The 25,517-nt window shown below is 35.6% G+C and overlaps 2 protein-coding genes and 1 long non-coding RNA gene across 3 annotated transcripts; 1 reads left to right on the top strand and 2 right to left on the bottom strand.

Annotated features, from left to right (window-relative positions):
- Positions 1-1,336: 1,336 nt before the first annotated feature.
- On the bottom strand, positions 1,337-2,008 carry LOC133805162 (uncharacterized). Its single transcript, XR_009878875.1, has 3 exons — positions 1,975-2,008; positions 1,802-1,887; positions 1,337-1,692 (listed from the first exon to the last, which is right to left on the bottom strand). It is a non-coding gene; the product is annotated as an uncharacterized LOC133805162 (long non-coding RNA).
- A 4,093-nt stretch (positions 2,009-6,101) lies between these two features.
- Positions 6,102-9,597, top strand: LOC133803636 (bifunctional purple acid phosphatase 26-like). The gene is made up of 9 exons (XM_062241738.1): positions 6,102-6,369; positions 6,468-6,668; positions 6,806-6,917; positions 7,034-7,260; positions 7,586-7,724; positions 7,927-8,147; positions 8,586-8,707; positions 8,822-8,983; positions 9,212-9,597. Exons 1-9 carry the CDS (start codon positions 6,196-6,198, stop codon positions 9,270-9,272), a joined length of 1,419 nt encoding a protein of 472 aa, XP_062097722.1. The 5' UTR covers positions 6,102-6,195; the 3' UTR covers positions 9,273-9,597.
- Positions 9,598-10,117: 520 nt separating this feature from the next.
- Positions 10,118-14,128, bottom strand: LOC133803336 (synaptotagmin-5-like). The gene is made up of 13 exons (XM_062241341.1): positions 13,764-14,128; positions 13,577-13,679; positions 13,420-13,472; positions 13,209-13,329; positions 12,423-12,550; positions 12,160-12,261; positions 11,970-12,044; positions 11,804-11,883; positions 11,480-11,630; positions 11,174-11,404; positions 10,768-11,061; positions 10,587-10,700; positions 10,118-10,348 (listed from the first exon to the last, which is right to left on the bottom strand). The coding sequence occupies exons 1-13, from the start codon at positions 13,866-13,868 to the stop codon at positions 10,202-10,204; spliced, it is 1,704 nt and encodes a 567-aa protein (XP_062097325.1). The 5' UTR covers positions 13,869-14,128; the 3' UTR covers positions 10,118-10,201.
- Positions 14,129-25,517: the final 11,389 nt, after the last annotated feature.

The raw sequence follows: 25,517 nt of genomic DNA, 5'->3' as shown, positions 1-25,517 counted from the left end.
ATTAATGATTGTCACGTGGTCCAGACCGACGTATACAACACTTTGTTGATGTGAAAAAACTTTGTCGTAAAAAATAATAGATGTTTTAGTACAATTTTTGTCTAAAATTAGGGAGTTTTGTTGCTAATTTCTTATGATTGGTTTTAGGATATTTTAACGTCTTTCTTTCTAGCATTGTTATAAGGCACCCTACGGTGCCCAAATATGTGAGATCTGATATTGACTTACACCAATAATAGCAATATAGGGTGTTGAGCGCTTTAGAGAACTATTTAGCATTTATCCTTTATTGTTGCTATTTAGCACTTTATGAATGGATAGTGATACCTAATATTACTTATTAAATTAAAATATGTAGAATACAATATTAGATTGCAACAATAACATTATGTCACGTACTTATGGTGTTGGGCACCAGTGCCCTTTACCAATACACTCACTCATTTTTTTTCAATTCTCATTATCAACTAGGCTTTAGTCATTGACTCATTATTAGATTTCTTCTTCCATAAGTTCTTAAAATTGAATATTGATACTTGTAAAAGATTTAAGATTTGTTGCTGCCTTTTTTATATATAATAATAAATGTCATTTTTTAAAAAAGAATTCCTAAAATCAAGATTTTTTTTTATTTAAGTTCCATAAAATATTCTAACTTCTTCGTTGGGTGTTATTAGTGATGATATGTGCATGTTTCGTGATGGTGCTTTCATAATGTTGCTTCAAGAAACTCTCTTTTCATTACTGAGTATCTTCATTTAGTCGAACCAACATCAATATTATGGGGTGTTTGGTATGAGGGTAAACTAAATGTGAGAATGAGAATCTAAATTATTTTCTATGTTTGGTTCAAATTTTAATGGGGTAAAGTTAACAATTTGTGTGAGCCCTTTTAAAGGTAAAGTGATCTATGTTTGGTTCAAACTTTAATGGGATAAAGTTAACAATTTATGTGAGCCCCACATATATTTTAAAGGTAAAGGGAACCATTTTGTATACAAGATTTTAATATTACCTTCATCCTAACTCTTTCTACACTTTTCAAAGCAACTTAACTACTCAAAACTAGGGGTGAACATCGGTCAGTTTGGACAATTTTTTCACAACAAAAAATCCAGAATTCGGTTTTCAGTCCGGATTGGTGCAATCCAAAAACCGACCGAACCAAACCAGTTTAAAAAAAAATAGACCGTTTTGGACCACGGTTTGGTCGGTTAAACCGACCGTTTTAGTTAAAAAATTAAAAATTTTGGATTGTTAGAATCCATTTTTGTGCGTTTTTAAAACATAAATATATAGAACATAATTACATTTACAAATTTTAAAGTTTGAAACATAATTAAAAGTCCATAAGAGCATAACATAATCTCAAATCACAACACATCATCAAAAGTCAAATACTCTAATATCTATTAGTTCAATCCAAGACACAACCCAATTAAAATTTAAAACCAAAAGACTACAACCACAAATCTCAACACATGATTAAAGTTTAAACTTAAAGTCCAAAGTCCATAGTCCATAGTCCATAGTCCATAGTCCATTACAACACAAATTAAATCTAAGTCTAATCGACTACAACAACACAAATCAAGTTCAAATTTAAAAAGAATAGATAGAAAACAAAATCCAACCAAAATCCAGCATTCATTCATTTCATGGCCTGCATCAAGCAACCATGACCACCTGCTCCTAAGACAAAAGAAATAATAAAATTATAATGTATATATAACACATGCTACATGGTACTTTTGAGAGAAATAAAGCTACTAAACTACAATCTTAGAATTCAACTAGTTACCTTGAGATTTCAATTGTTCTTATCGGTCCCACTCCCAGACTCACTGCCAAGATTCTCAGGTACATAGGTAATACACGAGCCATCACCTGACAAATATTCAATTAATACAAATAAACTATAATATATATATATATAATATTTCAATTAGAATAAGCGATTAAGTAAATAAATACCTGGAAAAACTTGTTCACATGCCTCTAAACCATCCATGTATTGTCGAAGCACAACAGGCTCTTCAGACTCACAATTATACCAATTTTTAGAACAAATCAAAGCCTCCACCATCCTCGGGGATAAGGAACTCCTAAATGAATCTAGGATTCTTCCCCCAGTAGAAAAAGTTGATTCAGATGCTACTGTAGACATCTGAACAGCCAATACATCTTTTTCCATGCGCGCAACTATTGGATACTTGAATCCATTCTGTTTCCACCAACGTAGAATATCAAAGGTAGGATCAAGTTTCTCACGACGATCACTCAAGTAGTATTCAAGATCATCTTCTTCAATGTCATCACTAAGTTGTAGTTGCCCTTGAAGAAATGATTCTGTAGTGGAATTGATAACAGGCTAAGATGGCTGAGACTGAGATTGAGATGGTTGAGCTTGAGATGACTGAGATGGTTGTTGTTGTTTATAAAAAGCATATAGCTGTGCCAAAGTATTTGTCACTAACTTTATCATTTTTTCAGCCTCACTTGAAGTGTACATAAATTTGAAACCACGATTCACAACCTCTAATTTATACCTTGGATCAAGGATATTGGCAATAAATGTCAACATATTCAGCTTCTCAATCCTTCTCCAGTACTTGTCATACTTTCGTTTCATACTAACTACCATAGCCCCTAACAAAGTATCAGGATTAGAAGCCATAGTAGTTAAATCAGCTTGAACCTTCAAAATATCTGGAAGGAATAGATTGGATGTGACATATAATGACCCACTAAATCGATTAGTAAGATCATATTATCTCCTCAAAAAGTCGACAAATACAACTGCTTTTTCCCAGTCTAGGTTGGTTGGTGGGCCATCCATTCTTTCTTCATCAAAGTACTTTGTGTAGTTCGCATCTGCTTCCAAATTCTCAAAAGCCTTCTCGAATTTTATAGCAGATTCTAACATCAAGTAGGTGGAGTTCCACCTAGTAACCACATCCAAGCATAACAAGGCTTTTGATTCAATGTTTGCATCCTTGCAACTTTCTTTAAATCTTTTCAGTCTAGCTGGAGATAACCGGACATATCTCACTGCATTTCGAATGATTGAAATTGCATCATTCAACTCTTTCAACCCATCAGTTACTATCAAATTCAAAATATGAGCTGAACACTTCATATGAAACATTTCGCCATTCAATGGAATGGTATTGTCTTTGTCCAACAAGTGCCCCTTCAATTTTCTAAGAGCAACGTCATTTGAGGAGGCATTGTCAACCGTCACTGCAAAAACTGAGGAGATACCCCACTCATTAAGACAATTTATCAACTCTTTCCCCACCAAGTCCCCTTTATGGCTAGGAACTTGGATAAAGTTGATAATTCTCTTCTGCATTTTCCAATTATCATCAACCCAATGTGCAGTCAAACACAAATAACTAATATTCTGGATTGATGTCCAACAATCGGTGGTCAACGACACTCTATGCTTCACCAAAATCGACTTCAACTCTTTCTTCTGATCTAGAAACGCAGTGTAAATATCTCTCGCAACAGTAAATCTTGATGGGAACTGAAATGTGGGAAAGAAATGTTTAATGAGCTTTTGAAATCCTTTTCCGTCCACGTGCCTAAAGGATAACTCATCCATAATGATATATTCGGCGATCACTTTCCTAACAATATTTTGATTAAACCTTAGCGGCAGCCCACTTGAAGCAACTTCTTCTTCATTGCAGGTTGTTGTCTTTTTAGTAAATCTATCCATAGTTGATTGTTGCTTCTTACTTTGCTCAACCCAGTCACTAAAAGGACATTTCTTACATTTTCTCTCCACACGTGCCCATAGTGTGCTAGTCCCATTCAACTTTGTATCAGCCGCATAATCGGTGCCACAATAATTGCAAGCAGCTCTTGGTTTCTTAGGATCACAATCAGGCAACATAGTGTAATGATCCCACATGCTCGATGTTTTCTTTCCAACCCTTTGCTTCTTTTCTGGTCGTTCAACCTCTTTCTCCTTTTCTTTTTCATTATCCTCTTTCTCGGTCTCTTTGTCTTTTTCCTTATCTTGATTTTGTCGATCATTCCTCTTCTTTCGTACGTTCTCTTTTTTTCTTTCCTTCGCTTGTTCTTCTCCATCAGAACTTGCCAAATTAGTTTCAGCATACTCCAACCACTCCCCCATCATCCCTTCTAAATTTTCCTCATTATCCATATTAACGATCTATTTACATATTTATAAACATAATTTCAGCAACAAATATAAAACATAATATGAATGTGCCCATAAATGAAAGTTGTGTTTCTTCTTGCTAGTTTAACTTGTAAAACATAATAACAAGACATGATGATTATGATCATTATCTAGTCAATATAAATATAAATACTTCTAACAACACTTATCATATTATTAATTTAATTACTCTAAAGAAAAATTATCATATTGGAAACACCTTTTGCATAGTATGAATAATGGTGGGTTTAGTATTCCATAATTTAGGGAAAAGTTGAGTAAAAAAATAACTAGAGCCAAACCGAAATTAACAATACTCATCATCAAGTCCCCTGATTCAAAGATATCTAAGACCGCAACTCTCACTCAAGTGGGCAACTGGGCCGTACATATACATATGTATTCATACTATGTGCTGTGTGTCTTTTTTTTTTAAAATGACTTAAATTATCAAACTAAATCAAGTCCTCCATGCGAATGCAACAAGATAAGAATCAGTCTAAAAATGCTCAACTAAGATATTAACAAGAGAAGTAACAAGCGCACTTGTGTATCTTTTAACTACACCTAATTATTATATATACACAACCTACTTGTATACTGAAGAAATTAGACATATTACACTGTACACATCGTAATCATTTATTATGATTATTTAAATCTGGTCCTTTAACACAATTGGGATGTCAATATATTTAAGAGCATATAAAACTAATAATTAATAGTGTTTTCCAATATATATCCATAATGATATATATATATGTCTCAATCTGTTTTAACGAAGCTGCATACCTCGAGTCACTGTGTCCGTGAGTGAAGCAGTCGCCGGAGTGGGAAGGCACTGTGTCCGTGAAGCAGTCGCTGGAGTGGGCTGGGCAGTGCTGCCGCCGAGTCGCATTTGCTTGGTGTCGGTCCATTCCGTTCGTTTCGTTTGGGCAGAGGGATAAGCGAAACAGAGAGGAAGAGGAGGAGATGAGGAGATGATGAGAGAGACAGACAGGAAGAGGCTGGGCTGTTCCGTTCCATTCGTTTGGGTAGTCGCCGGAGGGAGGAGACAGAGAGGAAGGAAGGAGGCGACACCGTAGGGGCTGAGCTGCTGAGAGGAGTATATGCGATGCGATAGAGATAGAGAGACCGAGAGAAGAGATGCCCTAAAAACATATCAGATTTTATTTATTTTTTAATTAATAATTATATAATATTATATTATTATATATAATAGTGCTCGGTCGGTTTCGGTTCCGTTCGGTCGGTCCGGACAATATTTCCAAACCAACCGAACAGTGGCGGTTTGCACCGTTGGTGGTTTGCACCGTTGGCGGTTTTTTCGGTGTTTGTTTTAATCAGTTTCGGTTTTTTCGGTGTTCGGATGGTCGGTTTATCCGGTATTTTCGATTTTTCGGATTTTATGCTCAGACCTACTCAAAACAAACACCGTTTAGTACGATAAAAGTAAATGCAAGCAATAGCTTTTTATGTCATTATTTAAACCGCCACTTTATCAAAGATTTTATTATCTTGGGTATCTTCCAAATGTGAATGAGGTTGATTATGCTTACTTGCATCCTAATCCTAAAAAGAGATAATTCTATAGCCTCATAGATAATTGCCAACTTTTGTAGTGACAAAGAAAAATTTAATATTATTCATATATTTTTGTAACTGAGCCATCAAAATACTTTTATTCCCTTTTTTTTCTTCCATAGGTGATAGATTAAACATCCTTTTCCATTTTGCTAAAGAGTCACATATAACATGCCAATGTGACAACCAATTATAACAAACCAAAGGCGGCAATGAACAACCATGTTTTAAACAATGACACGTGTAATTTTCTTCATTTTTCATTTCTACTGAGAAAATTAGTTTATAATGGTCAACGAAAGACCATATTTATGAATACCTGTATAGTATAATATAATATACTACTCTCTCTTCAATTAGGGCTTGATCTTTTTTTTCCCTTGGGGATATTGACAGAGGTGGATTGTAGAAGAGCAATGCTTCAATCCCAGTACGAAATCATTGTGTTATTTTGTATCTTTATAACCTTTGTTAGAACTGGGATTGCCGGAAGAACAAGTACTTATATTCGTTCCGAATGGCCATCTTCCGATATGCCGCTTCACGACGACGTTTTTGCTGTCCCAAAAGGCCATAATGCTCCCCAACAAGTACGAATCTAGAACCCTAGAGCAATTCTTCTCTTTAATTTGGAATAGAATTTTCTATTTGAAGTTTACCCACTTGAGTTTTTTTTTTTTGGTGGTAGGTTCATATTACTCAAGGGGATTATGATGGAAAGGCTGTAATAATCTCATGGGTTACCCCAAATGAAGTAGGTTCAAGCCAAGTACTATATGGCACATTGGACGAGAAATATGGTTTTAGTGCTCAGGGAACGGTCACCAACTATAGCTTTTATAACTATTCTTGTGGATTCATTCACCATTGCCTTATTGATGGCCTTGAGGTATATTTTGAGACTGAAGATAACAAGTTATGTATTTACTGGGTATCCACTATTTCCTGGAGTTTAGATCCCTAGTATGATTTTCTTTATGTCTACTTGAGGATTTTAATCTATTGAACTTGCGTTTCTTTTTTTAGTATGACACCAAGTACTATTACAAGATCGGCGCTGATAAGGCTGCTCGTGAATTTTGGTTTATAACTCCTCCAAAGATTGATCCTGATGCTCCCTACACTTTTGGGATTATCGGTAAGGATCTTAATGTAGTTTCTATAAACAGAGGAACTGATAGGAAGTTTAGTAGGTTAGGGAAAATGTGTTCTCAAAAGTTTCTGATTCTTAATTGTTTTTGGTAAATTTTTTAGGTGATTTGGGTCAAACATATAATTCTTTTTCCACTCTCGAGCATTACATGCAGAGTGGGGGACAAACTGTCTTATTTCTTGGTGATCTCTCTTATGCTGATAGATATGATCATAACAACATTGGTATTAGATGGGATTCATGGGGACGCTTTATTGAGAGGAGTGCTGCATATCAGCCATGGATTTGGTCAGCAGGGAATCATGAAATAGAGTACATGCCAAACATAGTAAGTAAAGCTTTAACTTTGCATTTTCGGTCTATGACTTCTCCATCTTACCATCCAATTGGTTCAATCTTGTTCTAATGCGTATTTGAGCTTAAGAGTTTCAATTCTGCGTATTATGCAGTTCCGTGGTTTTTGTAGTACATTATTTGCATGCCTCTGGTAATGGCTGATAGTTTTGACACAAGTTTTCTTTGATAGATTGTGTATTGTGGATGCTTTTAATTATTATGTAACCAAATTTTTATAACTGTATTTTCTACTAAAAAACTATTTTAATGTAATTATTCCATTTTTGTTTTGTTACTCACCAGTATCTTGAACGCAGGGGGAAGATTTTCCATTCAAATCATATTTACATAGATTTTATACACCTTATATGGCCTCCGATAGTAGCAGTCCACTTTGGTACGCTGTGCGACGAGCATCTGCTCACATCATTGTCCTATCCAGTTATTCTTCTTTTGGTAATTTGTCATTTCCTACATCTGGTTTAAGCATTTATTTAATTCCAGTGTTTACATGTCATTATCTCATAATTCCCTCCTTTTGTTCCCCGTAGCATCCTTCTTGTGTATTTTACTCCTAATTAATGCAAATAAATTATTTTCAGTCAAATTATTCTAGATTTGTACTCCTAAATTTGCTGTAAAAATATATTTTTATCAGTGAAGTACTCACCTCAATGGATGTGGCTGCGAGAAGAGCTGAAGAGGGTGGATAGAAGGAAAACGCCTTGGCTTATTGTTCTCATGCATGTGCCCCTCTACAGTAGTAACCAGGTCCATTATATGGAAGGTGAAGGCATGCGGGCTGTCTTTGAAAGCTGGTTTGTCCAGTCAAAAGTGGATTTCATATTCGCTGGCCATGTTCATGCAAATGAAAGATCAGTATGGAGATTAGTCTTCTTGTGTCTTTTTTTAAAATGGATATGTGTGGAATTTATATATATATATATTAATATATGATAGGATTATTTGATTTATTCTTCCTATTTTTAACCATTTTTCAATATTAAGATTATTCATCTGTTCACGAAGGTAGTCATTAGTCAGAGTTTAATTGCTTGGACATGTGCTTTGCACTTCATTTATATATACATGAAGAGTTCCTCATAATCCTGTCATTAATGCCCTGGTTCTCAAATTTTATTTGCTTATATACGAGATACTTTTGATAGTGTCTTGCAGAGTCAACAATGTTATTCAATCTAGTCACACGATCACATACATACACCCTGCCAAATTGATTGACCCTATACTTATTCCTGTTCTTCTGTATTTTGCTTCAATAACTTTATCTTATAGAGCATTATTGTTAATTTGTAGTATCGCATCTCAAACATTTATTACAATGTATCAACCGGTGATCGTTACCCTGTACTGGACAAGTCAGCTCCAGTGTATTTAACTGTTGGGGATGGAGGAAATCAGGAGGGCCTTGCTGGAAGGTAGTGCAAATTTTACTGCATGAAATGTTTTCAATTAGTTTTATTTCTATATGAATGGAAATGATTTCTTTGCCAACGCAATCTTTTAATTCTGTTATTTGTAATCCATCACAGGTTTTGGGACCCACAACCAGAATATTCTGCGTTTCGCGAAGCCAGCTATGGTCATTCTACATTAGAGATTAAAAACAGAACCCACGCATTCTATCACTGGAACCGAAATAATGATGGGAAAAAAGTACCAACTGATGATGTGATATTCCACAATCAGTACTGGTGAGTGCTCATGTTTCCTCTTGCATACTTGCACAATGTAAAACTAATTGAATCCCTGGTTTCATTACTCAAATCGTTTAAAATACCTTCTGGTTCGAAATGGCATTTTGTACTAGTCTTATTGTTACTTTTCATCGAGTATTTAGGAGTACTGAAATATGTTTCTGCCATGATTAATAAGTACTGTTTCATGTGTCATAAAACATTAAAACTTTGGCTGTTAATCAGGGCAAGCAACATGGGGAGGAGGCGACTGAAGAAGAATCGTTCTAAGGCCGGAGAGGAATGAATTGCTTAAAATATTTGGATCATATTGCTTACACATATATCAGATCATGCTTTCTAGCTATTCTTTTAAAATCTTGAGGATTTTTTAGTTGAACTGCAATTTTGGTATGAATCGCTCAGGCATGTGGTGTGGACGTAAAAGAAGACAACATATGAAAGGTGGCTTGTTAGTTTGGGCAGCATATGAAAGGTGGTAATGTTACTATTGTACCATATACTTAGTTGTAAAAAGTAATTGAAAAGCAAAAGTATGGTAGTTGCCATTGTACTTGAATTTTGAAATCTGGCTGGGTTTCGATATATGAAAATTTTGGAATAGTTTGACATTACTAAACTTTCATTTTATTTTTTCGTACTCCAACAAATTTTTAGTTTTTACTATATTAGTAGTGATAGAAAAAATTGAAACAGTTCTCTTTTTAGACTTGTCAGTAATAAATTGTAATACAAGATGGAATACAATGTTGCTATAATGAGTTTTAAATTAACAAGTGCTCCTCCTTCTCACTAATAATTTAGGGTGCATATATTTATTATTGTCAATATATATAGAAAAATCATTTAAAGCCTAAAAATAAATAATTTTTATTTATTCAAGAATTAAAGGAATATTTTAATCTTAAACATTAGATTATAATTCATGGTTTAGAAACAATGTCATTACACGATTTTTTTTACGATCAAATGACCTATATATAAAACATAAAGTGAATGTGTTTTATTGTAGGATAAAATTTAGACTATTGATAATTTTTTATAATAAATCTAATGATTATAATTTTAAATAATTTTATAATAAAATTTGAAGTTGAGTATATATATATAAATTTACAGTTTCGTCCTTGTACACCTGTCTCTCTCTATTTATATATATATATATACATACATATTTTATACATTTACATTATATTATGGCTTTGCTTTCCTCGACTACATGTCTCGGAATATGGGCTGAGGACTCCACTTAAAATGCAAATTGAGTCTTCCAGATTTTGCATTCTCTAAGGGAAAACTGTCCTGAAATTCTCCTTCCAATAGGGCCCTGGTAAGTGTCATGGTCACTCTTCCTATTTTGTCCTGAAATTATTTTCGAAAAATATACTGATCATAAATTTATCACATTTGATTCAATATAGTGAAAGTAACTTGGAATCAAAAGACAATCCTACTCAATAGTATGCTTGTTGGCTCAATGGAAAAGATAATTATATTAAATGGTTAACTTAAAATGTTTGGTTCTGCATGCATGATTATAATTAACGAAATTTCTTGTCATGAAAACACAAAGGTTAATAATCTAGAAGAAGATCATTACCTTTCCAAAAGTGTCATGGTCCCAAACTTCCAAAATCAACATTTCATGCAACGCATCCTCGACCACAAAGTCGAATGTTTGATTCCATATTGGATTCAAATTCTCGCTAAGAACCTAAGGAAGAAGAAAAGAGTGAGATACATACCATTGATTACAGAGCTTATTTACAGCAAAATCTCACCCTAGTTTTGACTTTTTTTCCGGACTTTTTCATTATGAGAACAACATAAGGATCGGCTTTTCCCAACAAATCCATTGTCGGAATATCTTCAGCAGATATCACCGTCACAGACAGTACTCCTCTTACAATGACATCCTTCTTCTGAGTGGCTATTGTGCTAATATCAGAGCCTTCTGTTCCTTGAATTCCACTCTTAAAGACCTTCTCTAGACTAGTCAGTTCATAGTCGGGATTGAAAGGATTTTTAATGCTACTCTCTGTGCCAAAAGGACAGTACAAGAGTTCCAATTGCACCTGAAAACATTGTTAATAAGAGTGTTCAACAAGTCCTTTTTATTGCACTGAAAGAATGAATTAACTGATCATAAATATGTGTCCAAGCAAAAGACAACATTCTTAATCTTACCTCACCCCTGTACTTGGTATCTCTCTGGACCTCCAAATCCTTCACCAGTTTTAACCAAACATTCTTCACTTTACCCGGCTCGAGGTCCTTCAAAGGAGTATGAGCACAGCCAATGAGCTCAGAGGACTGAATCCCTTCATCATCGAAAATCCTTATTGTCAAGTGCTGAGTGGATGCATCCTCAACTATGAACTCGAAATGCTCATTCCAGATCGGATTCAATTGGTTATTCTGTCAATACAATGAAGAATACAATTTAGTACAAGGAAAAGCCAGAAACAAAAGGTCAAAAACGATGTTTCATACAATTGTTTTGCTGGTTTTTGTTTTTTCGCGAAGTGGACGTATGAATAACTTAGCAAAAGGATCAGACTTCCCAACTATGTCTTTATTTGACAGATCCTTGGCTTGCACAAGCTTCACCTCTAACGTTCCAGTAGGTTTCAACTCTAGATCACTGCCACACAGCAAAATGGTACATGAGAGGAGAAGAATATCATGGCTTAGAGCTCTTAAATCTTAGTGGTTGATTACAGATGAATGCCTTTTGTCTTGTTAAGATAGGATGGCACCAGGATTTGCTGTGACAGTTTATGCAATTTTTGTTGATACAAGAATAAATTAGCATACCTGTAATCCCCAGGTACAATGGGTACAATTTTACGCACTGGCCATGCTACGGAATCTTCAATAGCATCTCGTATGGTTTCCTAAACGAAAGCATGAAAGTAAGTTGGTTTTACTTTTTAAGGCCTTTGAAACATAAACAATAGGAGAAAAAAAACTGTGTTCAAACCTCAATAGCATCAGAAATTCCCGGGAGTGCTGATAAATCACCACCAATAACTTTAAGTGTAAAGTCCAGCTTTTTCTGTAGAAAAGGAGCGTTAGATACATTCGGTATTAAATCTATTTCTTGTAGAATATTTGCTCCACCATTTTTTGTCTCATTAAAAGTGCACTCAAAAATAAGAAAATAATGTCACCTTTTCTCTCAAGGAAAAAGAAACAGCTCCGAAACAAGGGAACTCATCAACAAGCGGTTTGAAGATTAATCTGAAAACACCAGTGAATCCAATGTTTTTCACCTAGACAAATAAGGTAAAAAAAACCCCAAGTTAAGAGTAAAATTTTGTCCATACCAGCACTTAATCAAATAATAAAATGTTTACAAAAGACATCTTTTTATGGTACTAAAGACAAAAGGAGCTTATGCTTGTGAGTCATTGTTAAACCACTTTAGTAGTACCTGTATAGGTAGTTTAACACCAACTCTGGTCTTAACATCGAGTACGATATTTGGGTTACCATCCCACTGAATCTCCAATTCCATAATGACTCCTCCAGATTCACTCTCACCTTCAGTTACAGAAACTCCTAAAGAATATTGACTCCTTTTGTTAATTAGTGTCATTACCATTTTGGCCAAGCCAACAAAAATAAACATATTGTTCTCCTCTTGCATGCGAATACTACTATAAATGAAATTATATATAGTAGCATCTCTTCTGCATGCTTTAGTTTGGGTCTCTTACTTTCTTTGTTAGCAATGCTCAAATTAAATCTTTGACTTGGTTCAATTCAATAACACTATTCTGACACCAAAATTATTTTAGTTTCTGCAACTCATATTCTTTCTGGGAAATCTCCAAGAGCAATATAAAATGTTGTTGTTAAATATCTATCCATGTTTTTCAACTAAAAAGTTGATCTTTTTCTAAATCAAAGTAATTTATATTGGCTGCTGTAAGCTTCAGTTATAAACTGAATTATGAAAACATCTGAGACAAGGGAAGAGAATCTCATAGCCCATTACTCTAATCTTAAGGTTAACAAATTATTAGGTGATGGAATAATCTTAAGTGACAGATAAAGTTAACGAATCGGGTAATTATCTATAATTAATTAAACACTTGTCCAAGACTAATATTGTGTTGCTTATTAGTACTAGCTTTCAGAAAAATGACAACTTTTTCTAAGAAAAAAAAAATCTTACCATAAATAAATTGTTAAAAAAAGAAAAGAAAACACTAACCTGTAAACTGGGGAGCCACTGTACCAAGGGTTAACTTGGAGAACTTGAGTGAAGATAAAATAACAGGTCGATATTGTTCAAGCACTGGTTCCACATTGCTCCTTATCAGCTCCGATGCTGCCTACCCGAACCAATAATAAATAAATGAATTAAGTTTCTAAATCCAACATTGAAAAGGGAAAAAAAATCAACTAATATTAATTATGATCACCTCATTAATGTAGGGCCAAAGCTTTTTAAGGTGTTGATTCAGCCAATTTAACTGTAATAAAAAATGGAACAATATTACTATACAAATAAATACCATGTAACGTAAGAGAGAGAGAGAGAAAGTTGTAGTGAAAAAAGGTTGGAGTAGAAACTCAACTTTTGACGCTGCGTAAAAACGACCCAAGGCGGGTAAAACTCAGGTGCAAGAACTGCCTTAGAGTCTTTCATTGTCATTCTTGCAAAAGCAGCCACCGTTTTTGCCTGTACAAATATAAATATTTATGAGTTTATATATATATTATGGTCAAATTCAAAGAAAGAAAACAGAGAAAAATAATGGAGTACCAAATCGGAACGACGCCTTGATCTTGCTTTCTGGGCTTTAGCGTAGCCGATGATTAAGACGACGCCGACGGCTATGCCAATGATCAAACCGGTGAAAAACGACATCGTTTGCAAGCAATGGAATTTTTTGAAATTCTATTAATATTATTATTGATTGTTGTGTTATGTTATGTTATGTTGTGATGGACAATTGAAGTTTCCGTGAGTGGTTGGTTAATCTGAAAACAGATGTTCCAAACCGATGGAATAATAGAAAATTGATGTGGAAAGCTTTAGTTATGTGACAAGTTTACCAATACCAGAAAGAAAAGCTTTTTAGCATTATCATTATTAATTAATTAATTGACCCAAATTATGGTCGATTTTGCACACAAGAAAGTTATATATTCCTTTCTTTCACTTTCTTCCCTTTCAAATTCTCTTTATTTTTTTAAAAAAAAATCCATTTTTATTATTTTGTCTCCCTAGTTTCTTCTATATTTGCCTATACTCTATTATGTCATTATTCCTTCTGTTGTTGGTACTGTTTTGTACGAAAGCCAACAACGAATCACTCCATTGGAGAAGCATTGTTCGACCAAAAGGGAGGTTTTGATTAAAACAATGAGAATAGTTTGAAGATACAATTTCAGTGGAGTGCATGAAGCGCGACCGAGCAACGAGATGTGCTCTCAGGGTCATTGCGAGCAAAAATGCTCTGATCTTACAGACTCATGAAGTCAAATAAGGAGGCCAAGTGGCAGGCCATAAGTGTACACTTTATAAAATAGGTGTAGAGAAAATTAATTTACACTATATTTTGGTAGAGAGAAATGAAAAAAATTAGGAAGAAAAGAAATATTTAAAATGAAAAAGAAAGATGTTGACAACCATTTTGGCCAACGTCGAGTAGACGCAAATAACGACATAAACTAAAATAGCATTGAATAAAAGATAAACGATACAAGAGTTTTAGTGGTTCAACCCAAAGAATTGTTAATAGCATAATCCACTTGATGTGTTTATATATGTCAGTCTACACTTAACATTAGATGAACTTTGGTCAACTGAGTTTCTCAAGTACAAGCAGGAAATATTTTGACAGAATGTCTCTAGAAATTAAATCACACCTCCAAAGTCTAAAAATCCAAAAAAATCCCAAAGAGAGAGTCCCCCAAATGAAGTCATAAGCCTAGTATTTATAGGCTCATGGATCGTACAAAATGAGCCCTGAGTTTTCACTCAGTCTCCACCCGTTTCAACTACCTTTAATTAATAAAATAATTCAAAATATTAATCAAATTCCAAATACAACAAAATGGGCTATTGTTTCGGGATATCTGCGAAAGATCCCATGGCAGTTACAGACATTTTTTGCTTAAGTGGTTGCTGAGATTCTGCTAAAGAAGTTCCTGGCCAATAAGTTCTTGAACTTTTGCTAGAGAACTTACTGGTCAGTAAGTTCCTGAACTGCTACTAGGGAACTTACTGGTCAGCAAGTTCCTGAGATTTTGAAGTCTCTAGTCGGCATGTTTTCTAAGATGCTCTTTTGAAGTCTCTGGTCTGCATGTTCCCGACCAGAGGTAACCACTCCTGCAACCACTAGCCAGTAACTTTCTGACCAGTAATGAATTATATGTTCTACCAGGTAGGTCATTTCATACTCCTTTACACTCCCTCTGGTCGGCACATTTTTTTATCATCAATGCGCCACCTCGTATAAATATATTGCCACTTGTCACCTCAAATTGTCACGTCATTATATTGATTTTTTGGGGAAAACAAAAGATAATTTTATAGTTATTTTTATACCTCTAAAATTGTTATTTTAAAATTTAAAAAATAAAGATTTATTTGTAATTTATAATTATCATCTATTTAAAAAATATTTCCACTCACTTTTTAGTAGGTCGGACCAAATTTGATTGTTTTTATTTTTTATTATTGCTAATTTTTTTTTGTAAAGTGATAATAAGAGTCGATCCAACTAGGACTATTAATTCAATTTATTATCCAAAAATATGGATGTCAATTTAACCCATGTGGTAGGATTCTCATGGGGATCCGCCCCTAATGTGGCGGGGGAAATGAACCCTGTCCCGAGCCGCCCCCTTTACATTGTAATTTTATTCTAATTTATTTATTTTTGATATAAATATTATTAAAAAAATATATAATATAATAATTTATATTGTTGACACGGTTTTCGCCAACAGTAGATTAAGAAATCCAATAACAGAGATATTAGTGTTATTTTCTAAACTGTAATGAATTATTTGAACAATTTCTCACACTCACAATGTTACGTGGTTCAGTGGTTAAAGTCCACTTAGTCCACGAGACAATATTATTAATCTCTTACAATTTATGCAGAGTTTCTGTATTACAAAAAGTCGTCTCTTTTCTTGTCCATTATCCCTGATATTTATAGTGGATATTCATGGACAGGTTTGGGTAACCTATGCATAAATATGGTAAACAATCAATCAAGATAATTCTCATTAATATAGGGATATGATTGTCTATGGAAATTACTCCTGTTATCTCGGGCAATAAATGTGTAATAAAGCCTGGGCATTAATGAGCGTATAAGGAACTTCCAAGGCTTTCAGGATCATTCATTGTGCGTCATGATCAGGTTTCCACAAGCTGGAGATCAAAGAGTGAATAGACTTTAATTTAGATTAGGTTCAGAGCATTCTGAAGGTGATCTAGCCATAACATGTCTCGAATTGGATTATTGTCCTAAAAGACGATATGGAGATTATCTACATGTTGCACTGCCAAGTCTTAACTTAAGCTGCTCACATCAATGTTAGCTAGATGTTCCACTTGCCTGCTTTTTCCATGTGTTTATTTGACAGTTGTATCCCTAGCTGAATGATTGAGTCCACGCTTATTTTGGGGTACAACATATATAAATACATATATATTATTATTTTTAATTATTTTATTTTAAAAAGTATTAATTATTTTAATTTATTTTATCAATTTTAGAAGAAAAAAATTAAACATTTTTATTAAACAGGTACCCGATGGGGCCCCGACCCCAAGAGAGGGAGGGGATGGGGGAGCCATCCCCGCCCCCTGCCCCACTTACATCCCTATCCAAAAACATAAAGTTAAAGGTAGTTGAAATGGGTTTTAAGAATTGAAGAATTAAAAAGAAAGAGAAACAATTATAAAAATAACTGAGGATGAATATAATGATTAAAATAGTTAAGATGGCATTTTGTATAACACTAAACATTCATTCAATCATTTTGATCTATATTCCTTATTAAATTATCAACCGTAGATAACAATAAAGTCGTCATTACCCAAATCTCCCCCATGTAATTAATTAAAGTAAAGCGCTCTTAATTAATTCTATCAATTAAATAACCTAAAGGAAAAGAACCAAAGATTCAATTTAATGAAAGCATTAGGTTAAATGGAGATAGGTTGATCTAAGCAACAAATTCATAAAGCATGCAATTCATTTAAGCTAAGTTATATTCTTCATCATAATTAAAAACGACTTTGACATCATTCCTAATTACAATTTACCAAAAATACTTAGAATCCTAAACGATTAGGTGAATAGAAATCCTAAGATGGCGATAGATTAAAGCAAAATCCTATTTAAGGGCCCTCCAAACAAGAAAAAAACAATAATCATGAAATAAGTAGTGAAGTAGAGCTGTAAATACAGGTCTGAATTTTTAGCACAGCACGAAACTAGCACGAGTCCAAGAGGGACGAGCACGACACAACACGAAAAAATATGGGCTTGGGTGAGACATAACACGAATTGAAAATTGGCACAGCGTGACATGGGCTTGAGCATGGCACGACACGACAAGCCCGAAGACACGACACGAAAGCACAAACAAACTAGCCCGAAAGCACGATACGATAAAAAGCTCGATATTTTGACATTAATAATGATAATAAATTTTTATTTGTCAATTATATATAAATTAAAATGATACTAAAAGTCTATTATTTTTCTCAATGTTTATAATTTTATAACTATATTAATTTGTTTTATGATTTGTGAGTTAAAAGTTTTAGCATTTATTAGTAGGTATTCAAATTCTAATAATTATCTTTGTTGACTGTCTTTTTCGCTATCAACATTAAAACGAGAGATTAAAGATACAAGCAATACGAACACAAGGATTTTTACATGGTTCAAGTTATAAAAGAACCATAGTCTACTAGTCTCTGGTATTAAGAGGATTGGAAGCTTGTGATGGCAAGTTCCAATGGTGTATTCTCAGGTAGTGTTTAGATTGCTCTGAGTACAAGGTGTTCTCTCTCTAAAAAACTGACCCCTTTACAATGAGACCCCCAGCCCTATTTATAGAGGTTGGGGTCATTAATACTAATTATTAGTAATAAAAACTAATTATTCTCATTATTGGGGTATTAATACCAATTTAATGCATTGGGCTGCATTGAATAGAGATCACAACCCAAGCGAGATATGGGAACATGCCCCAGGTACTGTCAGGGCGTGCTGTAAGTACTTCCATCTCAGACGTCATAGTGGGAGTGTGAATTTTCGAGTTGTACACTCGACAACACTGTTGACGGATCACCCAAAAAGGTTGTCAAGATCCTTTGGCGCTGCAAACCCGCACTGGCTGACACCTGGCGCCATATCTTAGGTTCGAGAACTGAAACCTTGGACTTGGGAGACAACTGTGGGAGGAGAGCCCCCTCGCCTTAATTTCCTGAGGTGGAGAACCTCAAGCTCCAAGGACAAGCCTCGGAGAGTAATCTACCTTTAAGGTATTCACGACCTACCCACTGGCGAAGACGGGCGACCTCACCTAAAAGGATCTTCGCCTCGAATAGAGCCCTCGGGTGGTAACATACTCTAAAGACGTCTATGACCGTCTAATCCAATCATTGTGAGTTTCCACGTGTCGCAAGAGAAAATACAGACAACATTTGCCCCACAAGTCTCTACTCGCCCTCGGGTAGTGGAGACATAAATTAAGAGGAGTGATTCAAAAAAATTGGAGGAAAAAAATGTTTGAGCTTTCCTCTGACGTCACTCTGAAAAGTGAACCCACGTGTCGACGCCTCATTGCTAGGCTCGTCAATCCGTGCATTTAATTAGGGGTCAACTCCAGGATCCCAAACGTCTACTCGACACCCAAGGCGTCTTTTCCCAAAGAAACAATGATTGCGATCCGTGCCTTTTGAATCCTGACTGCTGGATCATCCTCGTGACGGTCATGGGGAAGTTGCTTTCCCCTTAGGTTTTATTGGGTATAAAACCTAGAAAAAACCTCCTCAGTCTCACACTACAACCATACGAAAACCAAAACCCTCATAGAAACCTCTCTTCTTCCCACCCTTATCTTCAACCATTTTTCCCGTAGCTCTGGACGATTGGTGTGAATCTTCTTACTTCTGGGCAGATGGCAAACGATATTTCAGGGTTAGGACTCGCCTCAACACCTACCTTCATTTCATCTCAGGTAAGTGCCTTTCCGTTTTTATTTATGCTTGAAGATTCTTGATATATGTTTAGGAATGCCAATGAGATGACATTTATGAGTTTTTTTTTAGCTTTCAGAAGTCATCTTAGGCACATTTTGATATTAGGGACGTTTAAAATGGCCCTCAAAAGTTTTTATGTCAATTTTTCATTTTTGGGCCTGTGACCGAAATCTGGGAAAATCCCATATTCTGGTAGGTTCATCCCCTCCGGCATATCCTTAGGTGTCGGGGATACCACGCATTTCCAAAATCTTTCTCTTCTCCCCGAGCAGTATCCCTAGAGTCATCTGTGTTTTGGTCATCTTTCCTTCGGTCAGAATACTAACTGCTTGGTTTTTGTCTCAGATGTTCGAGGAACTTCGGTAGCTACATGAACATGGTATCTATCTCTTCGACCAGGAGATTTCTGATATGGTCCAAGCACAAGGTGCCTCCAAAGGCAATGCAAGGATGGGAGCCCAAGAGCCATCTGGGGAGTTAGTTGTTCGTCCTGATAACCAAGTGGCAGAGAGGCCCGAAATGCCTGAAGACAGGGGGTTAACTGTGGAGGAGGTTAACAGAGCCCCGCTTCCACACCCTACACAAACGTATGAGGGTGATGCGTTCAAAGCAGAGGATTATCACACTCTGCTTCGACACCCTGATGCCATTGAGGCTATCATGAGGCACTATTCAGTCGGGGACAAGTGTCTTATCCGCCTCTGTCGGGAGTCCGAAAGGGTGCACCAGAGCGTCAACGACCTGGACACCTGGAGCCAGGCCCACCTGATGGCAGGGGCTACCCTTCCCCTCAAACAATATTTTGTGAACTTCCTGAAGTTCGTGTGGAGAGCCCATTTCCAGCTTTCTCCCAATGGCTACAGAGTCCTCGTGGGGATGTACATTCTGTATTGGAAGCAGAAATGGCCCGAGCTTTCGCCAGCGGAGATCCTCTACTTCTACAACTTCTGCACCACTCCACGGAAGAAGAACACCAAACGAGACGAGTACTATGCCTTGACGAAGTACGCGACCTCGTCGCTTGACTACAAGGCTCCTCACCATAATGAGAATCATTCTCGGGATTACAAGGATGCCTTCTTCTTCACGAATGGCTTCCCGACTCGTAGCAATCCGACCCTGATTCTCGACTTCGCCAGAGTTGGTGAGTATCTTCCCGACCAAGTATCACCAGTCCAAAAAGTCTCGGGAGTTGGCGTCCCGTCACATCAACTACATAGACAGGCTGGCCCAGAGGGCTTTACAGAAACGGCTGGCGGAGGAAAGGCTGGAGAGCATGCGTGCCGCGGAAGAAGCCCGAGAAGCCCAGGAGGATCGGGAGCTCGAGGAAGAGCTTTAGGCGGGGATAGGATAAGTCCTGAGCATGTTTGGGTCCCCAGGCGCGTGCTGTAAGTACCTCCATGTTAGACGGCGTAGTGGAGTGCAAATTGTCGAGTCGTACACTCGACAACACTGTTGACGAATCGACCAAAAATGTTGGCATACGATCTTCTGGTGCTGCAAACCCGCACTGGCTGACACCTGGCGCCATATCTTAGGTCCGAGAACTGAAACCTTGGACTTGGGAGACGACTAGGAGAGGAGAGCCCCCTAGCCTTAATTGCCTGAGCTGGGGAACCTCAAGCTCCGAGGGCAAGCCTCGTAGAGTAATATACCTTAAAGGTATTCACGGCCTACCCACTGGCGAAGACGGGCGACCTCACCTAAAAGGATCTTCGCCTCGAATAGAGCCCTCGGGAGGTAACATACTCTGAAGACGTCAATGACCATCCGAGCCAGTCATTGTGAGTTGCCACGTGTCGAAGGAGAAAATACGGACACCAATCTTTGATATAATTTTGTGTAAAGTATTGTTGAAAAGTTTATAAAAATATCTCAAACTATAACTTAAACAAAAAAATGTATTATGATTGGTGGTGAGTCCATTGATTGTTAAAGAGGAGGGGGGTTCAATTCTCCATCCTCACATTTTTTGGCAATAATAAAATGGGCCTAAAAGTGGGTTCGAATTTGAGCATGAATAAGGAAAGTGAGCCGGCCCGATTTGGACGCAACACGGCATGACATGGGTCGCGCCTATGGGCCGTGCTGGGCTTACTTTTTCAAATATGGGTCGGCTCGGCCCGACACGAATTTGAATATGGGCCCGGCTCGAATTATTCGGAAGCACGAAAATGTGAGCCTGGCCGACCCATATTGACAGTTCTATATAGAAGAACATAAGTAATTTGATATATCAGAATAAAAGAAACAAGAAAGATTACTAAAATAAAAAATCATGTTCAGGGCTTTGAAATAGCCCTTAACTAAATAAAAACTTATCTAGACATGGTTAACAATAAATACAAGAATTTCATAGAATAATTTAAGGAAGAGATGAATTAAAAAGAATAAAATTAAAACATAAACTCTCTCAAAACAAGCTAAGTATTTTTTTTTATGAGAAAGAGTATCCCAAAATAATTATTTAACAATAGTGTAATTAGAAGTTCACACTATCATTTATAATGGTTGCGTTTAGTAAAATTTTTGTTTTTAAATATTTTAAACTCAAAAATAAAAATATATTTTTGTTTTATGTTTTTTTTTATTTTTATAAAATAAAAATTTATTTGGTAACCATTTTTGTTTTTGTATTTTAAAATAAAGATAAAAATGCGTTTGATAACTTTTAATTTTTTTTTGTTTAAAATATAAAAAATAAAAAAACATGTTTGGCAAACATTTTTTTATTTTTTGAAATGGGTACAAAACCATCAAAAAATTAACCCCAAAAGAAGAATTACACAAGCTTTTACACTTTAATCTTGATTTTTATTCTTAAATGGAAACATAAAGCCGTTCCAACTTTGTTGAAGCCCATTCTTGCAGTATCAAACCGCTGAGGTTGTTCCTGCCTGAATTACTACAAGGTAGAAGAAATACTGATATAAGCATATTGAAAACTAATAACTAGAATGGAAAATCAAAAGCTTAATTTATTTTTACATACACTTCCTTAAGAGGAGGTAGCTTCCATAGGGAGGACCACTGTAGACCAATAGTTCCAAGCAAATTTAACAAATGTTAACAAGCAAAATAACATCCACACAAACCACAAACACCATCAATGTAGAGACATCACAGAGAATAAATAAGCTTGGGCAAAGCCATTTTGCAAAGAAATGAACTTGTGCAGTCTAGAAGATCCTTAATCCTATTAATAATGGTTATAGTCAACCTCTTGGTTAAGCCATATAATGGATGTAGTGATCTTCTGCTGAAGTTAGAAAATGGACATTGATACAACAAAATTAAGCAAATCCCAATGTAAAAAAATTCATGAGTCATGGTACACCATTGAAGCAACACTAATAAATAAAAAAAGTATGTGAATAATACCATACCAGTCAAACACCAACACTACCTATAGTTAATATCACTCAACATTAAAAAAAAATGGGCAATTTAGAACAACAGATTTGGGACACACTCAAACCACAAATAATTTCACATTCAATAAACTAAAAAAAACTTAGATGGTAGCTCTAGAGAGTGAATATTTTCGTCCAACCCCGGAAATTTGGTTCTCTGTATAGAGAGACGTGATTTGGAGACGACTCAACAAAATTAAAGCTTCATATACCTTGCAATTTAACAAAACTAAACACATAAACAAGTTGTAGCAATCCCTTTAACCATTTTAAGCTGAAATATCATGTTTAAGGTCTCTAAATTGATACAATTGACAAATACTAGTACAGATCTTCTTCATCTTCGAAGTTTAAACCATTATTACTATTATTTTCAAACAAAAACAACTCAAAAAGTTTGGATAATACAGAATGTAATTGGATTCCTTGTTGAGAGACAAAATGCATTCATACAAACCATCTACACCATCAATTTGGACAAGAACTGACCTCTATAGCAGAAAAACAAATTTGAAGAACACAAACATATATTATTAAACACAAACAATTTCAGAAGCTTACTGTTTACCGAGATTTTCGGAAACTACACTAATGAATATTAGCTAAGAATAATGATATGGAATGTAGAAGATTAACATAAGATTTTTACGTGGTTGGGGCGTTAATAAGTCTTAGTCCACGAGTCAGTTGTATTAGAGCTTGGAAAGTCTTTTACAATGGAGTTTCTCTCTATTTTTTGACAGAGTAACTGTATACCAGTCGAAGAGAGATCCTTTTTTCAGTGTTCTATCGCATGTATATATAGGCTCATAGGAATACTGGATCTGGGCCGGGTATGACCCGGGCCCATCAAAGATGTGGATACTCTTGGCTTCTCTGGTGGAAGCCCAATATAATAGATAAAACATATATAGGTTCAAGACTAATTAAGGCCCAATAGGGTGGCCCAAGAACTATATTTCGCCCGACAAAACGGTGCTTTTGGTCTGGGCACTTCGAGTTACGAGGCAGATTCAAGGGACAAAACCAGTCAGAGTACTTGGCAGTGCAGGTTTGAAACAACGACGTGCAATCCCGAGGTGGCCTTGTTCGCAGGTGAAAAGTGGGGGACAATCCCCACGCGTCGTGGGGCGGATTCAGGGTCACGGATGCTTTTACTTGCCGTACCGGGAGGACCTCATCCGGGTTCGTTTACCTTTGTCCCTCTTCGTTTACCACAGGCCCGGACCGTTTACCAGGCTCCGGGACCATTTTACGTATACTTCAACGGGGATCCGAGCTGTCTGTACGTCTCCCGGACAACTGATCCTGGATCACCATCCCGGACACCGTCCGGGCCCAGAATCACACTAGGCCGTGGCCCTTGGATACTCCTGTACCAAGCGGGCTTGGGCCGGGCCCACATCCGAACGCCGAGCCCATGAGCCTGGACCATCGTCCCGGGCCCACGACAGGAAACGGGGATAACACTTACATACCCAAACATTTTAAAATTTGATTCATACCTCTATACAACTGTTGTATTTATTAGTTTTTTTTGTAGTAAATAGTAGTACAAAATGAAGAAGTAATTTTTTTTATACATGTTATCTTGTTAAGTAACCATTAAGAAATTACTGAATGCAAATAGCAAGATGAAAACACTCTAAACAAATTAACATTACAATACTTTGTTAAGCCATTAAAAGTACAAGTCTAAGCAAGTAATACACAGGCTTCGCGATGTAAATTAAGCCAACACAGAAAACAAAATAACATCATTTACAACAAATTTTCCTTTGTTCTACAATATTGGAACATAGTTTTTCTGTTACTGTTAGAGCTTGCGATTACACACAGTGATGTGTCACTGCTTTTTAAAACAGTGGGTCCCAGTTTCAATAAATATGATTGGCCAAACTAAACTGTCACATAACTGTGTGAAATGTTTGGGTGCATATTTTGGGTGCACATATCATTACTCCAACATGTATTGGTGGCTAAGGCTTGATAGTAAGAAATATAGATGACATAGAACCCCTGAATATTTAAAAAAACTTAAAAAGGAATGCATTTTTAGTGTAAAATTTTCTTTTTGATGTGAAGTGCTCTTAGGGGTATACAGAAAAGAAAAATATCTACAAATTTTTACAAAAAACAGAATTTGCAATATCCACAAACCCTACCACATTCTTTTCTCCCGAGCCCCATTTAAATCAAGAAAGCATTACAGTTCAAAATCAACAAGTGGAGAGAGCAACACCACTTTGTCTTCCCCAGGAATGAATATGATATCATACAACACAGAAATGCATCAAATATGATGTCTAATAGATAGATTTAGGCTTTCATTAATATTATTGTTGATTTCAAGTGGATAACTAACCTCCACATGAAACTGAAAAATATAAATGACCCACCAAAGCATTTCTCAGATCTCCTACCCCTAAATATGCATGTTGAGCAACATGACACCACTTTGTTTGGTAAAATTTTTGTTTTCGAATTTTTTAAACACAAAAATAGAAATATTATTTTTGTTTTTGTTTCTTTATTTTTAAAAAATAAAAATATGTTTGGTAACTATTTTTGTTTTTTGTTTTTAAAAACAAAAAATATAAAATGTGTTTGATAACTTTTATTTTTATTTTTTGTTTAACAATATAAAATGAGGTATTGATCTGAAGAAGAGAAGAAAAAAAACGAAAAGTCAAAACCTGTTTAAAAAAATTTGAAAGTGAAAAAATTCTATTTTTAAAATTTAATAAATTTTAATTAAATTTTTTAAAAATAATAAATAAAAATAGAGTTACTAAACACTATTTTATGTTTAATTGTTAAAATTTTAATTAATTAAATAAAAAATTATTTTTTAAAATGTTAT

Source organism: Humulus lupulus, chromosome X (assembly GCF_963169125.1).
Source record: "Humulus lupulus chromosome X, drHumLupu1.1, whole genome shotgun sequence".
NCBI classification, from domain to species: domain Eukaryota; kingdom Viridiplantae; phylum Streptophyta; class Magnoliopsida; order Rosales; family Cannabaceae; genus Humulus; species Humulus lupulus.
Note: the sequence above shows the minus strand (reverse complement) of the source record. Positions and strands in the feature narration are given on the sequence as shown.

Bases quoted from the DNA above. Each gene is read 5' to 3' on its own strand.
- LOC133803636 (XM_062241738.1), top strand. From the start codon at position 6,196: ATGCTTCAATCCCAGTACGAAATCATTGTGTTATTTTGTATCTTTATA. The intron at 6,669-6,805 runs GTATATTTTGAG...TTCTTTTTTTAG, and splicing joins GCCTTATTGATGGCCTTGAG to TATGACACCAAGTACTATTA. The intron at 7,725-7,926 runs GTAATTTGTCAT...TATTTTTATCAG, and splicing joins ATCCAGTTATTCTTCTTTTG to TGAAGTACTCACCTCAATGG.
- LOC133803336 (XM_062241341.1), bottom strand. From the start codon at position 13,868: ATGTCGTTTTTCACCGGTTTGATCATTGGCATAGCCGTCGGCGTCGTC. The intron at 10,701-10,767 runs GTGAGATTTTGC...CTTCTTCCTTAG, and splicing joins GAAAAAAAGTCAAAACTAGG to GTTCTTAGCGAGAATTTGAA. The intron at 10,349-10,586 runs GTAATGATCTTC...AAATAATTTCAG, and splicing joins ACCATGACACTTTTGGAAAG to GACAAAATAGGAAGAGTGAC.